Here is an 18063-nt window from a genome sequence, read left to right on the forward strand (position 1 = left end):
ACCTCATTCCACCCAATCAACTTTCGCCACAGCGAGCGCGACCCCGCCACTTAAAGGCGTAGGACCCCTATTTGGGTTGCTCACGCCCCTCTGGACAAGGGCGGCAATGCACTGCCGCTCAGGGACAGAGCGCAGCGAGCGGGCGATTTCTCAGACCCGCCCCCTTCGGTTGTGGGAATGCTAAAGCGTGGCAGGGGCCGGCCCGGGAAGCGGAGGAGGCGGGTCTCCATAGAAACCTCCACCTGTTTCCGGCCAGCCTGTGTGAAATTAGGGGCTGTTGCGGGGGCCAATCTCAGCCAGCTCGCTTCTTCCCGGCGGCCCCTGCGGGCGCGGTGGGTGGTGTACACAATCATCATGGCGGCGGCCGGAGCCCCGGATGGTGAGTGTGGAGGGGAAGGCGGGCGGTAGGCGGCTGAAGAGCTTGCGGGAGCTGCTGGGGTCGGGGGACTGGGCCTGGTCCCAGAGGGAGGAGCGTGGCGCAGCAACGGTGGTGCCTGGGCCCATTCTTGTCGCAGGCTTGGCTCGTGGCGAGCACCCACCCCCTAACCCCTTTGCAGGCATGGAGGAGCCAAGCATGGACACGGAGGCCGAGGCTGTGGCCACCGAGGCACCCGCACGGCCCCTCAACTGCGTGGAGGCCGAAGCAGTCGTAGGGACAGCGGCGGAGGACTCCTGCGACGCGCGAGGCAACCTGCAGCCGGCCCCGGCCCAGCCCCCTGGGGACCCTGCGGCCCAGGCCTCGGTCAGCAACGGTGAGGACGCGGGTGGCGGTGCGGGCAGAGAGCTGGTGGATCTGAAGATAATCTGGAACAAGACCAAGCACGACGTGAAGGTTCCTCTGGACAGCACGGGTTCCGAGCTAAAGCAGAAGATTCACTCCATTACAGGTATTCTAGGAGCTGACAGCCAACTGTTTCTACCCGCACCCCACCTTCTAGTTCTTGGTGCTTACATCGCACTAAACTGCCTGTGATTTCCTTGCCTAGACTCCCCGCTATTCTCGCTGCAGTTTTCTGAAGTCAGTACTTGTATGTACATTATTAATCAGAGAGGGAAAATTAGGCCCAAGATGATAGAGCTACCACTAAGTGGTGGAGTGAGATGCAAGTCTGAATCTTGAGTGTTAGGCTCAGCCTTCTAACTAATGTTGGACTATCATTGCTAGTGAAAATCTCCCGAGGTATTAAATTTACAGGAGAATCCGAACGGGTCTAGGATTTAGCCACGGATTTATTTTTAGCAGATAGATAAGTTTCATAAGGGAAGTTAATGAAGCAGTGCTATCGACTGCTCTCGTGGGTCCCTTCATATTTGGTCGTTTCGTTTGAATTGTTTGCTACTTAAAATACTTTCTTTTTAAGGCTTTCTCCATGTAGTGTGTTCAGTGCCATAAAGCAGTAACTTTTGGCTTTCTGTATCCCTGACACTTGGGAATTCTCAGTATTTAAGTGGATAGAAGGTTGAGAAGGATGATGGCAAAAACATATCAAACAATTCTAAATACCTTCTATTTATGTAGAAGGACCAGGTTTTACCAATCAGATAGTCCTGGTGTTCTGAATTCTTCTAAGTTCATAAAGCTGATAGTTGATGGACCAGTATTCACTTCCTGTTTTGTTATAGAAGGGTGATGGTTCACACATTTCCTGCTTATTCCTTTTTCTGCCTTCTACTTTTTGTCAAGGTCTCCCACCCGCCATGCAGAAAGTCATGTATAAGGGACTTGTTCCTGAAGACAAGACGTTGAGAGAAATAAAAGTGACCAGTGGGGCCAAGATCATGGTGGTTGGCTCCACTATAAATGATGTTTTAGCAGTAAACACCCCAAAAGATGCTGCCCAGCAGGATGCAAAGGCTGAAGAAAGCAAGAAGGAGCCCCTCTGCAGGCAGAAGGTAAGTCCTATCATGCGCTTGCTTGTTGGCCCTGGGAATCTGCAGAGTGGTTACATTCTCCCTAGAATAAGCTCCTTTTTGGACAGGGCCATGATGGAAATTTATGGAGCGGTTGGGTGCAGCAGAATGGAGTTGACAGCTACCTGAGATATGCATCTTTGTCATCTGGCGGGTCAGTGTGCCTTAGTCCTCCTGCTCTAGGATACGACCTTTGAAAAGGGAGACTACAGTTAGCAGAGGAAGTCACACGTGGGTTTCTCTTAGTAGTGCCAGAGAATATGACTAGTGTTAGAATTAAGCCCTTGTTCCTTACAACTGCTCCCATTTTGGGGTGTGTGTGTTTGTTTACATGTGTGTGTCTTCTCAAGTTCAGAAAGTCCAATTTTGCAAAGTTATGGAAGTCAACAGATTTCAGAGGTTCCTCTAAAATTGACCATTTCAGGAAGTCAAACAAAGATGAATAAAAAGATATTGGTATTTTTTTGGTTTTTGTTTATAATACTCCTTCTCCAGGAAGTAGTCTGGGTTTTTGTATTCTCTCTTGCTCATTTTTGTGTGCTTGTCTTTTGAGACAGGGTTTCACTCTCTCTCTTACTGGCCTGAAACTTGATCTGGAGACTAGGCTGGCCTGGAATTTTAATAATCCTCTTGTCTCTATCTCCCTAGGTCTGAGTTTATGGGCATGTGCCATCCATCATGCCCGTTTATCAGTTTGTGTTTGTGGGTGTACAGTATAGAGGACTGAACCATGTCTTACACATGGTAGTAGGCAAGAACTCTACACTGAGCTACCCCAGCCTATTAGGTTTTTTTTTTTTTTTATTTACTCTGTATCCTCAACAGAGTAGATCTGACTTTAACCAACATTAGTTTGAGGGACAGTAGACACTAAAGGCATGGTGCCAACACTGAGAGAAAGATGGTCTTCTTTTAGACATCTGTAACCTGTGTTTACTTTGTAACCAAAAAAAAAGTATTTTTATAAATTTGGCAGTAAAATTGAACAGAATTGTGGTAACAGTTATACTATTAATGTTTTTTTGATAGAAATACAAATGTTAGAAATGTTTGGTAACAAATGGCTACCCTAGATACCATAGAAAATATTGTGTAACATTTTAAAACTGTTATCTTTATAAAATCTCCGAAACGCTGATGTTCAAAACAACTTTCCATAGTGTATTTATTTTGTGTTGTCTTTGGTGCTAGGGATTGAACCTTGGGCCTTGTCAATACATAACACACGCTTTACTGCAAAGTAGCACCTCTGTAGAGTTGGTAGGTGTTGTAAAGTTGAATTAACATCCAAAAGTAAATATGTGTATGAGCCATTTTCATCCTTAAATATGGGATCCTAATTTCCCGTCATTTGTCGAAGTCGTTGGTATTTTCTGTCTTCCCTGACACATCTATGAAGGAAATGTGAGACTTTTCTTCTGTCAAATCCTTAGTGTATACCCTGCCTTGTAAATACAGGTTTTAGTACTAATGGTGGGTCAGCAGGCTTACAGCTGTTTAGTACTGTAAGGGACAGTGCTCCCAAAGGCACTTACAAGGCATGACTCAGGCTATACTTCCATCCTGTGCTGCTTTGCTTTGTTGATGCCACTGGTTACGAGGCATAGCACAACCTAATGAGACGCCACTCCCTCATTAGGCTTTGATCAGTGTGTTCTAGAACCTGAGGCTGGTGTCAGCAACAACCCTCCACTAGCAACCCTACCCCAGAGCTGCGCTGTGCCAGTGAAGGTTTCAGTTGGCCATCGCCTGTTGATGCTTGGTTTAGTTGTACTCTCGGCTCATTTATTGGCCTATAGTTTCAGCTTACCATGCAGCTACTTGACCTTAAAGCTACAGACGTAAAGGAGATGAAGGCATTCGAGGGCTGTGAACTTGAAATTTTGAGTTCTGGGGTAGAGAGCAACAGTGGGGCTTGGAGGCTTCTTAATGGTAGGGTATAGGAGTCAGCATTTTTCTGTTTCCAAAATGTGGTTCCTTGGGTTTTCTTTGTGGCTGGGTTGAGGGTGGGGCAGAGAAGACTTCTGTCATAGTCTGGCTCTCCATAATAATGCAGAAGTGACCCCCCCTTGGCATTTATACCTATACAGGCTGGTTATAATTTCTTTGAAGTTGAATACAGATGTTGCTCTTTTTTCCTACCTATTGACTTAACGATTAGTTTTTTACCTGGAGAGATGGGAGTAAAACATTTAAATTAGAAACCTTTAAATCCTGCTTAGTGTGTGGAACATATCTAATATGATGGCTGTGGATGATATGGATAGTTAAATAGAATTGAGAGGCCACTTCTTTGTGTTGCTAGCCACATATAAAATGCCAGTAGTCAGGCCGGCACACGTGTGGAGTGTTTCATGATCAACACAAACTCCCCTGAACACAGTTGCTCTGCATTGAGAAGGGATCCGTAGTCTGTTGATACTAAATACTTTCAAACAGACTTTAAGACTGCTTCTTCCTGTTGATCCAAGAGCTAGAAACCTGGCTCAAGTACAGTCAGCTATCTTATTTTCTCTCTGTTCTGGCTTATATTGTAGCAACACAGGAAAGTGTTGGACAAAGGAAAACCTGAAGATGTGATGCCATCTGTTAAGGGTGCCCAGGTAAGCTGGCCTACTTTTTGAGCCCCTAAAAAGGAGCCAGTTCACAGTCTAAGATTGCTGTAATTATGGCCTGAAGTTCTATCTCCCTCTCTCTGTCCTACTGTCTCTCCCTTTCTCACTGTGCTCTTATGCCTCCAGGAGCGCCTGCCAACGGTACCCTTGTCTGGCATGTACAATAAGTCTGGAGGGAAAGTGAGACTGACCTTTAAGCTAGAGCAAGACCAGCTGTGGATCGGCACTAAAGGTATCTAGTTCTCTCAGCCTCCTTGGCATCCCAGCACCCTGCCTGCCTCTAGTGCCCAACAACACTGGCTCCTGACTCCAATTCTGCCTTTCATTTGGAGCCTTCTCACCGTGCTTTTTTGTGTTCCTGGCTTTTGACTATGTCTTTACTTGCTTGCCTCTTGGTTGGCCCCATGCCCCTCATTCTTTTCAGTCTGATCTCAGAGACAATCCTTCAAAATTTGGCCCTTAAATTACACATAAACCAGGGGTTGGGGATTTAGCTCAGCGGTAGAGCGCTTGCCTAGCGAGCGCAAGGCCCTGGGTTCGGTCCCCAGCCCCGGAAAAAAAAAGAAAAAAAAAAAATTACACATAAACCAAGAGGTCCCAAGCATGTGACCCAAGTCTGGTCTTTAGGTAAGGGTTCTATGGGTACATCACATAGTTGTACAAATCACATATATATTTTTTTTAAACTAATGTGGAGTTTGTCTTGGAAAATATCAAAAGATCTGGCCATTGGAGCCTGCACTCTTCCCATGGCATTGAGGAACTGTGACTGAGCAGTGGTATTCACCATGGTCCTCATGGTCCCGTCTAATGTTTAGTTAGATCAGTTTGACTATAGAAGTGAAGTTTTCCTAATTGTTGCCTAGAATTTCTCCTTTGCCTCCTGATTGCCCTTTGTACATACCCTCATTTCTTGTTGCCCAATTCCCCACATGTGTGCAGTATCTGGTTCAACCTTACTATTTCTGGGAAGTATCTCACTGACCATCCCCACTCAACCTTCCCCTGATGGTTACTAGTTTTTTTGTTTGTTTGTTTGATTTTGACGTGGGGCTTCTCTCTGTAACCCTGGCCAACCTAGAACTTGTTCTGTAGACTAGGTTAGCCTTAAACTCTGAGATCTACTTGCTCTGCCTCCTGAATGCTAGGATTAAAGGTGTGCACCATCAGTCCTGGCTAGTTGCAAAATCTTGTCTGTGTCCCTTTCTCGATCATTCCTCAGTACTGGTAAAGGCTATTTGCATTGTCTTAAAAGTCGCACTAGAACCACATTTCTGTTTCCCTCTCCCAATCTATCATCTTTGATCATCCTCATTGTTGTACTGCTCTTTTGCCTGGTTCTTATGCCTGTAAACATTGATAACCCTTCAAGGCTAGGTTCAGATGTCTAAACATACCCCACTCCAAATCCTTGGCCCTCTGTGTCTGCCCTCATGTCCCCTATGTACTTGAGCCACATTCTTCAGTTTCCCAGCTCATTTTTTGCACAGCTCTTACCTTTCTGGGGTCTACCTTAGAGTGTCTTCTCCTCTGCCCTTGGGATTAATAGTCTTACAGAGCTCCCTTCTCCCCCCGAAAGATGCCTTTTTTTTTTTTTTTCTTTTTTCTTTTTTTCGGAGCTGGGGACCGAACCCAGGGCCTTCCGCTTGCTAGGCAAGCGCTCTACCACTGAGCTAAATCCCCAGCCCCAAGATGCCCTTTTCTAAAGAAGCCTTCCTCACATCTTCCTAACTCTTCACTTGAACTGCTGCTGCTACTGCTGCTGCTACTCCAGCACTCTGTGTCCCCAGAGTACTCAATTTCTCTCTGACTTGTCTGTCCCCGTTAGATTCCTGGAGGGACCCGAACATGCCTAATTCACCTGTTTCTGGCCAGCACTGTAGGTATTCAGTGTTCGAGGTAAATGCCAAAGACGAGAATAGAGGTCTCATCATCAGAGATTTCTTGGTTCCAAGGGCAGATTGCAGAAAATGGAACCAAGTTTCACAGAAATAAAACTTGGGCAGGGTGGTGGGAAGTGTGGTTTAATTGTCTAAAACATGAATCTAGAACACATTGCTGTTTCAACCGTAGGGATTCCTAAAATGAACTGACTTGAGGTACTGACAGTGCTTGAGTTTTCTCATTTTGTGATAACAGTCTGTGGTGTTCATTTCACAGCCAACTCTTAGCTGTATGGTCACACGGTTTTTCTAAGTTTTTTTTTTTTTTTTTTTTGGTTCTTTTTTTTCGGAGCTGGGGACCGAACCCAGGGCCTTTCGCTTCCTAGGTAAGCGCTCTACCACTGAGCTAAATCCCCAGCCCCGGTTTTTCTAAGTGTTTAAAGGTTTTTCTAGTGTTCCAGTGACTTATGTCTTTGCTTGAACACTTTGTTCTGAAGAACCTTTCATATCATTACCTTGGCTAGTGATTAGCTGCCCTCCTTGCCTTTGGGCTTTCCTGGTGATCTTGTTTTTTGACTTCTGTTACGTCATTTGCTTACTGATGTACATGGCTCTCCTCTACAGCTGAGCTTCTGCTTGCTGGCAGCCCAGATTCAGAGCAGTTGACCAGTCTGGTCTAGTAAAGCCATCATGTCCAGGAGGGTAGGTGCAGGCAAGGGGTCTAGTTAGAATTCAAGTGCTTTATGGGTCCTTGGAATAATTCTTTCCCCATGAAATTGTGTGTGTTGTTTGTTATTTTTTAGGACATTAAAGCCTGGCTTTAAACTTTCAGTGCTTCTCTTGTCCCAGGCTCCTGAGTACTGGGTTTATAGGTATAAACTATCATTCCTGGCTTAGAGATTTTGTTTAAGATTCTAAAAGCAGCTGACTTCCTCCGCTAGTGTGAAGGCAGAGTTCTAGAAGAGTTCTACTGCAATGAGATTCAAGCTGTATGAAAAGAGCATGGTCCTGAACTCCTTGTGCCTTTCATGGTTGATGAGGCTGAGCTCTTCATTCTGTGCCAGACCTTTTCCTTATCAACCTAGCAGCCCAGGGTGTGGGGAAGTGTTCTTGTGTACGCAGGAGGCCTGTCACCTAGCATCAAAAGGACTTTCAGAAGTACAGCTTGTTCTGGGAATTGGCTAAAAGCCACTAGCTTGTCTTCAAGAAGCTGCTGTGAAGTGACTGTCCCAGCAGCTAATTGGCTTCTCCATGCTTTTTTGCTGCATAAGGAACCTTCAAGGCTGCCACACACAGCATAGCATGTCTGTGTAGGAAGAAGCAGGGTGAGACCATGGAGATGCCCAGGCAAGCATTCCCAGCTTGTCGTCTGTCAGCTGTTCCGCCCTGCTTGTAGTGAAGTCAAAGCTTAGCTGATTGCTATTATCTGCCTTGTGGGGTTTGCATTGTCTAATCTTTGGAGTTTGAGGAAAGGTCAGAAATCTGTGATGGTATGAAACCTCCAGGCATTTCAAAGTACAAGTATTTTTAAAGTCTCAATCTTCAGGATGCTATCGGTCTTGTCTGTATGTGACTGTTGTTTTAGGGCCACAAAGTAGACTTCCCCCTGTTCCTAGTTTTCTGAAGCCAAGGCCTATCAAAGTGAAATACTTTATGTCATTGGTAGGACCAGAGTCCAGGACTCTTAGTAAATTTATAGTTTGGAAATTTATTTGTTTACTTGTCTGCCTTTCTAGATTCCCCCCCCCCCCCCCAACCTCCACCCCGGAGGCCGTAAGGAGTTTTTCCCACCTTGTTTACCAGTTTTCTGACAATGCCCGCTGTACCTCGGGTATCTGGTGCTTCCTGGGTTACTTCCTTTGGCACAGACCCTCATGCCTCCCAACTATTATACTTGTCTGCTGCAGTTGCCTCATCTCCCTGAAAGCCAGCCTCATTATGCCTCCTATTTCCTGCCATCCTTAACTGGTTGTAAAATGTTCTCTGCCCTTGTGATCATTGGTGTCCAGTGTTAATCAGGTGAGAGATAAATGTTTTGAGAGACTACCACAAACTGTGATATTTGCAGAGGTTTGGATGAGTCTTGGCATAATCATTAGCCTTGTAAGCTTGGCACATTCCTCCTGTTGCTGCTTTTTTGTGTGCCTCCTGAATTTGCCCTTTTTAGGTGTTCAAAACCTTAGCCGATACTGGGTTTGGGTTATGAAAACATCGAGGAGTTTTGAGGTGTTATTAGTGATCATTTATCATAACAAGACAGGTAAAGGTGCCCTCAGACTTTTATCATACTATCACCAAACCCTGTTCTTTATTTGATTTTCCATATTTCCCAGCTCCCTACCAGACTTTAGGTGTATTGGTCAGAAGACATTCTTCATCCCCAGAGGGAGTGTTGCCTGCTACCTGAGTTACTATACATCCATCCAGCTGTGGATGGGAGGAATTGTGGCTGAGGAGGAGTTCAGACAGGTAGACCCTTGAATAACTGCTGTCGTTCTTTCAACCTAGAGCGGACTGAGAAACTGCCCATGGGCTCCATTAAAAATGTTGTCAGTGAACCTATTGAAGGACATGAAGACTACCACATGATGGTGAGTAGCCTCAGCCTGTCTGGCCACCTGCTTCTGCTTCATCTTGCAGGGGAGTAGATTTTTCACAGGGCATTTCTTTCTATCTGAAAAGAAAGCAGTCTTCAGAAGACTGAAAAGACCTTTACATTTTCTTGTCTACTTAAGAGTTGTGTCCATGACCTTGTTCCCAGTTGTGTTTATTTGCAGACTCCCCACTGTCCAAAGGAGGGCGTTTTTTTTCCTGACTTTTTTAGAAATTCTTCTGTCTCCGTCTTATTTGGATTAGTTTGTTTGTAGGCCAGGAAAATGAGTTGGAATGGCTTGTGGATTTTCATTTGAAGTTTTGTCTTACTTATAAAAGAGAGCATCCCCCTTAGTTATGGGGCTGTGAAGACATCAAAAAATCTCTCTCTTGTAGTGATCTGCCATGCCCAGCATGTGTCCATGTAGCCAGGATTCTTTGGGAGGATGGGGCCCAGGGCATGCTTGTTTTTCATGGAACTCATCAGTTTGTGCAGAACAAGTACTTTACAAATAAAGTTTATCTGCTTAGATTCCAAAGTTCAGGGTGGGGTTTCCTGCTGTTGTCTTTCAGGGGTAGTTCTTCAGTAGCTTGTAGTGATGCTGCTATACCCCTCCCCCACTCCACCCCTCTGTGAGGAACAGCTAGTTGTTCCAATTGTAGGTGAGATTACCAAGTCCATGGCACAGAGATGTTTGGACAATCTATGTGTTTTAGGGCAATCAGTAAAAAGGATTCAGGGTACAATGGTCTGTAGAGTTGGTGTGGCCTTTCCTGCCTACTCAGGGTCAGTTGGGTGGTGCCAAAGCAAGGCCATGGGATTGCAGTCGCTGGACACAGGCTTTTGGACCTTCTGGCAGTGATGAGAACATCCTGGGCTTTGTGGTCATTAGGTAGTCTCTACACCCTCACCTCTTTGTAATCTCTAAAACAAGATTACAAACGTATTTGTTTTGCCTGCTCAGTTATTTTTCTGTTAACAGTTAGTATTGATATTTTTGGCCTGGTCCTTTCACTCTTTTTTGGAACATTTGTCTGAACAGTTTGACCCTGTGGACTTGCAAATCCTGTTTGTCATGCAGCCTGGTGATGGGGAGGCAGATAGGATGAATGGACCACAATAGATACTTCTTTAAAAAATTGTGTTCATGAATGTTGATTTAGAATTTAGTTCAAATTAAATTTAGTTAAAATGTTCAGATGTCGTTTAGCATCAAAAGTAGATTCAGCAGTCCCCTTCTGTCTTTTTTGAATGCCATTAAATGCCATTTGAATGCATTTTAAATGCCATTAAATTTGACCCTTATCCTAATGAAAGGTTTACTTTCTCTTCTTGTGGATGCCATTTGTCTAGCTAGATGAGTGTGTCACAGTTCACAGTGCTCTTTGATTTTTAGAGTTATGTTTCAAAAATACAGAAAAGGACATACCTTACATTTTATGCCACTACCCATATATCCCATCACCAAAATATGATAGTTGTAAATATTTTGTATCATGTTTTAAATCTTTTAAATAAAATTTTTTTTACCAACAGTGATGTCGTCCCCATTGTCTTCCCCTTCTCCATCCCCATTATTGTAATCTGTCGTGTCTGTTCTTCTTCTGTCAGTACTTTTGTTATACATCTGTCCATGAACAAGGTGGTATGTTGTGTTGTGTTTTTTCAGTTTTCATAAATAGCATCATGGTACCCTTCTGCAACTTAATGACTTGGGTTTGATGTTGTGATCTGTCATAACTCAAGATCTAAAGGATCTGTTTGTATCTTAAGACTCCAGTGTTTGTATGAATAGGCCACACTACTGTGAATTATGGGTACCCTTCCTTACAGATGCGTATGTAGGTTTTTTCAGGATTTTAACATTTCACACAGTGTGCTTTGGACATTCATACCTGCTTCCTGTGTGTAAATGACATTTTCTAGGGCAGCTGTTCTCACACTGTGGCCTCTGGACCAGTAAAATTGAATTACCTGGGAGTTTGTTAGAAGTTACTTGGGCTTTGCCTCAGGCCTCCCAAACTAAAGTACAGGGGCTGGAGCCTGCAGCCTGTTTTCACAAGTCTTCCAGATGGTTCTGATGTACACTGAAGTATGCAGATCACTGCCTTAGAATCTGCTCTGCTGAACTGAGCTGAACCTCCCCTCCCTGCCTGTCCTTTCACATTCCCCATTTCCTCTTTAATCGTAGCAGACTCCTCCCCATGTACACAGGTTGGTTTTATTTTTCTTCCCTTTTTAATCAGTTTGCTCCCCTCCCTCCTGCGTCTGTTGTTCTGCCTGCTTGGTCACCCTCCTCTGAAGCATCGCTTGGTTTTTCCTTTTCCCTTGCAGGCGTTTCAGTTGGGCCCCACGGAAGCCTCTTACTACTGGGTGTACTGGGTTCCAACTCAATATGTGGATGCAATCAAAGACACTGTGCTGGGCAAGTGGCAGTATTTTTGAAAGCACTTTCACCTCTGGCCCAGGAGACTGACCCAAAGTGAAGGACATTGCCGGGAGAGGTCCGCAGCATCCCTGGATTGCAGAGTTCTGGGACTTTGTTCACACACACACACAAAAATCTCTATTCAATCTGAGGTGATGTGGTGACTGAAGCCAGAGGTGATGTACTTTCACCATTAGCTTAATTTGAACTTAAAATCACCGGTTCCCTTTCTTGCAGTCAGCTTCATACCGTTTTTAAAGTCAGTATGGTGGAAATTAATAAATCCAAGTTTCGAACATGTGTGGAATACTCTTATACTCTTAAGTCTCTTTGAGAGTAGACCTACCAGTAATGCTGAGAGGGAATAATCAAAAGCTTTCTGGTTGTTTTCTTTTTTCTTAGCTCATTTTCTTTTTTTTGTTTTGTTTTGTTTTTTTTTTTTGTTTTCATTTTTGGCTTTTAGAAATGATTTCAACTGAAGTCTTTAGATGTCTTTGGTTGCAAACATTTGGACTGCGTTGTGATGAGTCTGGTTGTTTTTTCTTTTTCTTTTTTCCTTGGTATTAAAATTGTATGCAAAATGGGGATGGTGAGTAAGCCATATATTTTTGTGTGTGTGCTCATTGATTCAGATACATTTTTGTTTTTTGGGGTTTTTTTTTTTGTTTTGTTTTGGTTTTGGTTTTGTTTTTTTTGTTTTTGTTTTATTACTTCCCTATGATTTTGTTTTAAACCCAAAGATGCCAGTTTCTCTTCGGTACCTCATTTCACCTCTGCCAGGCTCTCGTCCATGTGCTGCTGCTTGGGAATGCACATAGACAAAACAGCTGTGGTCTTGGTGTAGGGGCTCCCACCTCGCTGTGGTGTTCAACGAACAGCAGAGTTTCTCTCACTTGACTCCTGTGTACCCTTCGGATCCCTGTTCTGAGGTGTTCCACTGCTGGTTTGCTTGATGACAGCCTTGCTTTAGCTTGACTTTAAACCCTGCCTATCACCATAGCCTAGGACTTGCTGCTCCAAGGCCCCTGCTCTGAGGAGCCGGCTTGCCATATAGCCACAGATCATACACTTTCTTTTTTGGGAAGCTTCCCAGAACTCCTTAAGCAGTCCAATGGTTGTTTGAATTATGCTTCTCCATTCGGTCCTTCTGCTCATGCGTTCAGTTCAAGTGTCCTTTATCCCAGGTTCAGAGATGCTGCCTTTCTTGTGGAAGACCTGTGACCCAGTGGGTCAGCAAGTGGTATTCCAACAACAGAGATGGGATAAGTTGCTTTTAGGACCAGCTTGCTCTCCTGGTTTTAGCCCTGACGTTCTTTGTACATGTGAACTGCTGTCTTTTCCGTAAGCCTTGATTGATTCTGAAATGAGGGACAGTCTCTTGGTGGATGATCCCTTTGTGCTGTTTGCTGTTTCTCTGCTGCTGTCTTTGCAATTCTCCTCTCACTGGTTGCAGGCTCTCATAGTAAGGTTTGGTGAGAAACCTTCCTAGCGTCACACTTTGGACTCTTACGCTGTTACCCTCCCTCATCCTGTGAAATGTATCCGCATGTATTGCCTAAGATGACTATTCCTTGTGAGCCAATTAATGACAATATTTATGCCCTTCCCTTCTAAGCTGTAGTTTGGGAATCCAGCCCACATAGACAGCCTCTTGCTTTTTGTGGTGTATTCAGTGCCAAGTTATGCATCTGGACAGGAAAACCTACTCTGCTTCTTGGGCGCCTAAGTAATGTATGTGAAGTGCAGCGTCCAAGAAACTGCCTGTGTTTTAGCACCTCATTGGTAATTGTGGATTTTCTGTTTTTATTGGCCTGCAGTTCCTGGAAAAGGTGCATTTTGCTCCTTGTCCCAGCCTCCTCCTGCATTTGGCAGGCCTATCAAGGAAGTGACCAAGTGGCAAGCAGAGCATCTTCTTGGCTTGAATACCGTCATTTGTTTGCCAATGTCCCTGTCCTTGAGACTTGTCTTGACAGTGCCACATACCCAGTTTTGGTCTCTCTGAGCAGGCCTCTTATGTTCCCAACTTGGCTCTGAGGCCCATCCTGCCAGCCCCCTGTGTTCTGTGTGGGTCTCAGTGCTCTTTGCCACCTCCTAGTACACATGCCCTGTCATTATTCCCCTGCTGCCCAAGGGCCAAACTGCTTCTCACGCAGGCTGGTGTCATTTCAAGAGGACCAAAGCCTCTGTGAGCCTTTTTATTTTCAGTAAAATGGTGCTTTTTCCTTACTTGGAGATATTCTCTATAAATAATGTAAATGACACCTTTTCATATGGAGCTGTTTGGAGTGTTGCTTTCCGGAGCTTGCTGAATCTGCTTGAGCTCTGGCTCCTGACCCTGTCAGCATGGAAGGCCTTGCCAGAAGCTCTCAGAAGGACCAGGACAGGCAGCGCCAGAAGCCCTGGGAATAAGTGTTTAGATCTGTCTGGGTCACAGCAGTATTTGCTATTTTGTCAAATTCAGTCCCGTGAACAGTCTTTATATATTTCTTAACATGTGGGATATATTGACTAAATCTGTGTGAGCAAATTGGAATACTCTTCCCTTTAGGTAGCATCACAGTATGTTTTCCTCAGGATTATTTCTGTACAGTTCTTTCAGTCAGATGAGAGGGCATGCAGGAGAAGGCTCTGGTGGCATTACATGAGGCTAGGTAGAAGAGTCCTGCTCACAACAAGGCTTCTTCTCATGTAGCCACGCAAAAGGCTGTTCTCCCATCGACAAGTGGTACTGATGGCCCTTCTGCAGGGCTGCCATCACACATTATGCCTTCCTTTTCCTCCCTGAGGCAACTTGGCAGAAAAATGTGATCATATAACTGCTTCTGAGCCTGGGTCCCTCAGCTTAGAGCACTTAGACTCTGAGTTCCAGGACTCTTGGTGAAAAGTATTTTAATCCATAGTGGGCCTTGGCAGGTAGCTTTGGCTCTTAAATGAAGTTTGACTGGGCTAAGGATGCGCTTTCTTTGCATCTTGTGGACATAGTAGGAGCCTGTCTGGTAAGGGCCTAAGTAGCTCTTTTAATTGCTGCTTTCCCCTATGAGGGCCAAAGAGATGAACTTTGCTACATTGCCATGTCTCAGAAAAGTTGCCATATCTCACCCAGAAAGGAATTTTTCCTCTTCAATGTGCCTGGAGGAGTGCTGTGAGCTGTTGCAGTTGGCCGGCCCTTTATTTACCAGGAGCCAAGAAGGGAAGGGAAAGATAGATGTATGCCAAGGCCAGGCTTTCTTTTCACCCATCTACCAACTTTCTCTCGCTTCTTGCTATTGTTCAGCCCTGTTCCTTGGAAAAGGATGGTCTCTCTGTCTTTAGACTTTGTAATGAAGTTACTTCCAGTCAGGATCAGGCCCATTTCCTTCTTCATAGGCCTAAAAGTGGACAGGAGTGCTCTAGTGTACAAATCAGCTGGTGATTTACCTGCCAGGGTGGGTGGTTCTGCTTTCTTGGTGACTGAGAACCTTCTTTACCTTTCCTACAGACTTCTACAGAGTATTTGACAATATGTAAGTACTATGTTTCCTTGTGGTGTACACTCTGTTCTTGTTTGTTTTTAAATCAAAATGCCTGTTTGGGAGGAGATAAACGTATTTAGTCTATTAGATTTGCGCTGCTGGATTTTTTTTTTAATATGTAATCTTGACTAGCTGTCATTGTTTATCCTGTAAGATTAGTCTATCAATTAAAGTTTGATAATTAATTGCGTCTCTCTTTCCTTCCAATTCTTCATGCGCCTAATCTATTCTGGGGCCAAATGTATCCTGGGGGCTTACCAACATTTTGAACTGGGCCCCAAGCCATCTTTTGTCAGCTGTGGTCTGACTTGTATGGCACTGAGTAATATATACAAGTTTATTCTCTGGGACAGCTGACAGGAGGTATGATTGCACCTGAAGTATCAGAGTAATGATCTTACCAATCAGCCACCGTTTTGCTTAGGCAGCCCTCTGCCTTGTAAGCCTCTAGTTAGGGGAAGTTCTACCTCTCTTCCCTCTCTGCCTAACTGGGAATCCTCTACCCTTGCCAGCCACCTAGCCTTTGAAGACATATTTTAAAAAACAGTGCAAAGAGCACAGCTGGAGCCACATGCTGCTCTAAGGACCCAGAAAGGAAAGATGATCAGAAGTTGGACAAGACCAGAATCCTTGGCATAAACGGTGATAGTTCGTCAGGATATAACAGTGCACTCAGTCACTCATATGTTAAGACATTTCCCCTTACCTCCATTGTGCAAGTATTCCTGAAGGTTTAGGCTCCCACTTTTCTATCTTGCTAATACCTCATACTTCTCAAACAACATTGAAGAGCATTTTTCAGATAGTGTCTTGCTAGGTAGTATAAGCCTGCCTGGAACTCAGATCCTCCTATTCATCCTTGGGGGCACAGGCATGTGGTGTGATGTCCATTGTCACTGTATTTGATTTTTATTAAAATTCTTATTACATTATTATATTGTTGATATGTTGTACACATATCACAGGTGTGCACACTCAGGCCATGACGTGTGTGGAAATCAGAGGACTGCTTTTGGAAGTCGGTTCTCTTCTACCATATGAGTTTCAGAATGGAAAGGTTTGGCAACAGGATAAGCCACCAAGCCATCTTGTCAGCCTATGGATATTTTTTTTTTTAAGATAGGGTTTCTCTGTGTAGCCCTGGCTGTCCTGAAACTCACTCTGTAGATCAGGCCGGCCTTGAACTCAAGAGATTCCCCACCTGCCTCTGCCTCTGCCTCTGCCTCTGCCTCCTGAATGCTGGGATTAAAGGTGTACACTGCTGCTACCACCACCACCTGGCACACCGATATATTCTTTTTTTAAAACACTTTTTTCTTTTCTTTTTTTCGGAGCTGGGGACTGAACCCAGGGACTTGTACTTGCTAGGCAAGCGCTCTACCACTGAGCTAAATCCCCAAGATCTGGTAAAAACCATTTCCACAATAGAGAGCCTACAAGGAGACAGTCCTAAGAGCTAGAGACAAGGGCTTCTTTGTACTGTTGAGCCACAGGCAGCTGAGAAGTAGGAGTGAGATGCTTCCTGCCATGAGACCTCTGCCACACACAACTGCCAAGGCCGCTCTTCTACCCTCTCATGACTGCTCTAGCCATGTTGCCTTGATGTAGGGCCATTTTTATTTTCAGGCTCCGTTATTTTGCTTCTCCAACTTTTCCTCGTTCACCTAATTTTTCTACTAAACTTTTGAACTGCCCGTTTTTTATGCCTTTTGCCCTATCTAAGTCCTTTGTTGTTGCATGTGTATGGATCATATTTGCCCAGGCACCCACGTGAAGAGGTCAGAGGACAAATTTGTGGACTTGGTTTTCTCTTTCCACATTGACCCAGATTCTAGTGATCCAATGAGGTGTGTGCATATATATATATATATATATATATATATATATATATATATATATATATATATATATATAATCAGTATATAGATATAGATATCAGTAATACGTAACTTGTAGAATTTTTCCTATTAATGTTCTTGTCCTGCTTTAAAAGACAGGGTCTCACTGTTAAGCTCTGGCTGACCTAGAACTTATGTGGACCAGGCTGGACTTGACTCACTATGAAGTTGAGGGTAGCCTTGTCCCTTAATTCTACTCCTTCAATCTTCAGAGTGCTAAGATTACAGATGTGTGCCACCATGCCCTGTCCTGCTGGGTTCTGAGTCTTACTCTAATTCATGTCCTGGGTTTCTATGGCTAGGGAAGCTCTGGTCCTGTGTAGGTTAGCAGAGGACTCCCTTCTGATCCGCTCAGGGTTAGGTTCTCCTAGTTAGTATTCTCACATCCTAGTCTAAGATGTAGAATCCACTGAGCCATTACTAAGGACTATTGTAGTTCTTGGTGGACTTGTGCCCTTTGATTCATGACAGAAACACAAGTGGCAGACCCACCTCAATGCAAATAACCCACACTCAGGTTGTCAGATGACTAATCATGTAATGCCTAGTCCTGCTGTGTTCTCTGGAGTTAGAACCTGTACTCTAGCAACCCCACAGGAGGGTGTTTTTGTTCCCAGAGTTCTGTCCAAAGCACCAGTTGTTGCACTATTCTGTGTTTCTCGTACCTTTCTCAGACATTGTCACTGTGAATGAGTGTCACTCATTGTGAGCCTGCGACTGTTGAGCAGTTCCTCTGTATAGAGAGAAGAGCACTTTGACAGGTCATTTCACAGGGTTTTGATCTCTGGCTATACAATGGATAAATGGCTGCTTGGATACACCTTTTCTAGGGCTCCTGCCTTTAGAGGACGCATGGAGGCGAAAGAGGAGCCTCTGGGGCTGTCTGTAGTATTTACTCTAAGCACTGTATTCAGGTTCTGTTATGTTAGCACATGATATGTCACATCTTCCTGGTACCCTCATTTCAGCCCAAAGGACTCAGGCTGAGAACAATCACATGCCTGTCAGTAGCTGGCTGGCTGACTCAGCACCCACATGGCCTGATGCTGAATTCTGCACCCATTTACCTGTTGTTGAGGACTTAAGGAAAGTGGTTCTTGCCGATTTTGCTAGATTATCCTCTTCCTGATTTCATTGATGCATGTTACAAATTGCCTGCATAAACTTTGACCTTGGCATTCATTGATTGGATTTATTGTTAAGTCTGAAATTTGCTGATTTGG

At 44.4% G+C, this 18063-nt stretch overlaps 1 protein-coding gene across 2 annotated transcripts; it reads left to right on the top strand.

Annotated features, from left to right (window-relative positions):
* The first annotated feature begins 78 nt into the window (after window positions 1–78).
* Window positions 79–15127, top strand: Ubfd1 (ubiquitin family domain containing 1). Of its 2 annotated transcripts, XM_087659576.1 has the most exons (8): window positions 79–379; window positions 558–887; window positions 1685–1893; window positions 4449–4514; window positions 4653–4758; window positions 6355–6425; window positions 8918–9000; window positions 11337–15127. In XM_087659576.1, the coding sequence occupies exons 1-7, from the start codon at window positions 178–180 to the stop codon at window positions 8996–8998; spliced, it is 1065 nt and encodes a 354-aa protein (XP_087515702.1). In that variant the 5' UTR covers window positions 79–177; the 3' UTR covers window positions 8999–9000; window positions 11337–15127. The 2 variants fall into 2 exon arrangements, with proteins under 2 accessions (XP_087515702.1, NP_001030083.1); NM_001034911.1 differs by lacking the exon at window positions 6355–6425 and having other exon boundaries at window positions 345–379; window positions 11337–11728.
* The last annotated feature ends 2936 nt before the right edge of the window (window positions 15128–18063 follow it).

This window comes from Rattus norvegicus, chromosome 1 (assembly GCF_021556685.1).
Source record: "Rattus norvegicus strain SHRSP/BbbUtx chromosome 1, alternate assembly SHRSP_T2T, whole genome shotgun sequence".
Lineage (NCBI taxonomy): Eukaryota > Metazoa > Chordata > Mammalia > Rodentia > Muridae > Rattus > Rattus norvegicus.

Excerpts from the sequence above, each read along its gene's own strand:
- Ubfd1 (XM_087659576.1), top strand. The coding sequence starts at position 178 with ATGCTAAAGCGTGGCAGGGGCCGGCCCGGGAAGCGGAGGAGGCGGGTC. Across the intron at positions 380-557 it reads GGCGGCCGGAGCCCCGGATG|GCATGGAGGAGCCAAGCATG; the intron begins GTGAGTGTGGAG and ends ACCCCTTTGCAG. Across the intron at positions 6,426-8,917 it reads GTAGGTATTCAGTGTTCGAG|AGCGGACTGAGAAACTGCCC; the intron begins GTAAATGCCAAA and ends CTTTCAACCTAG.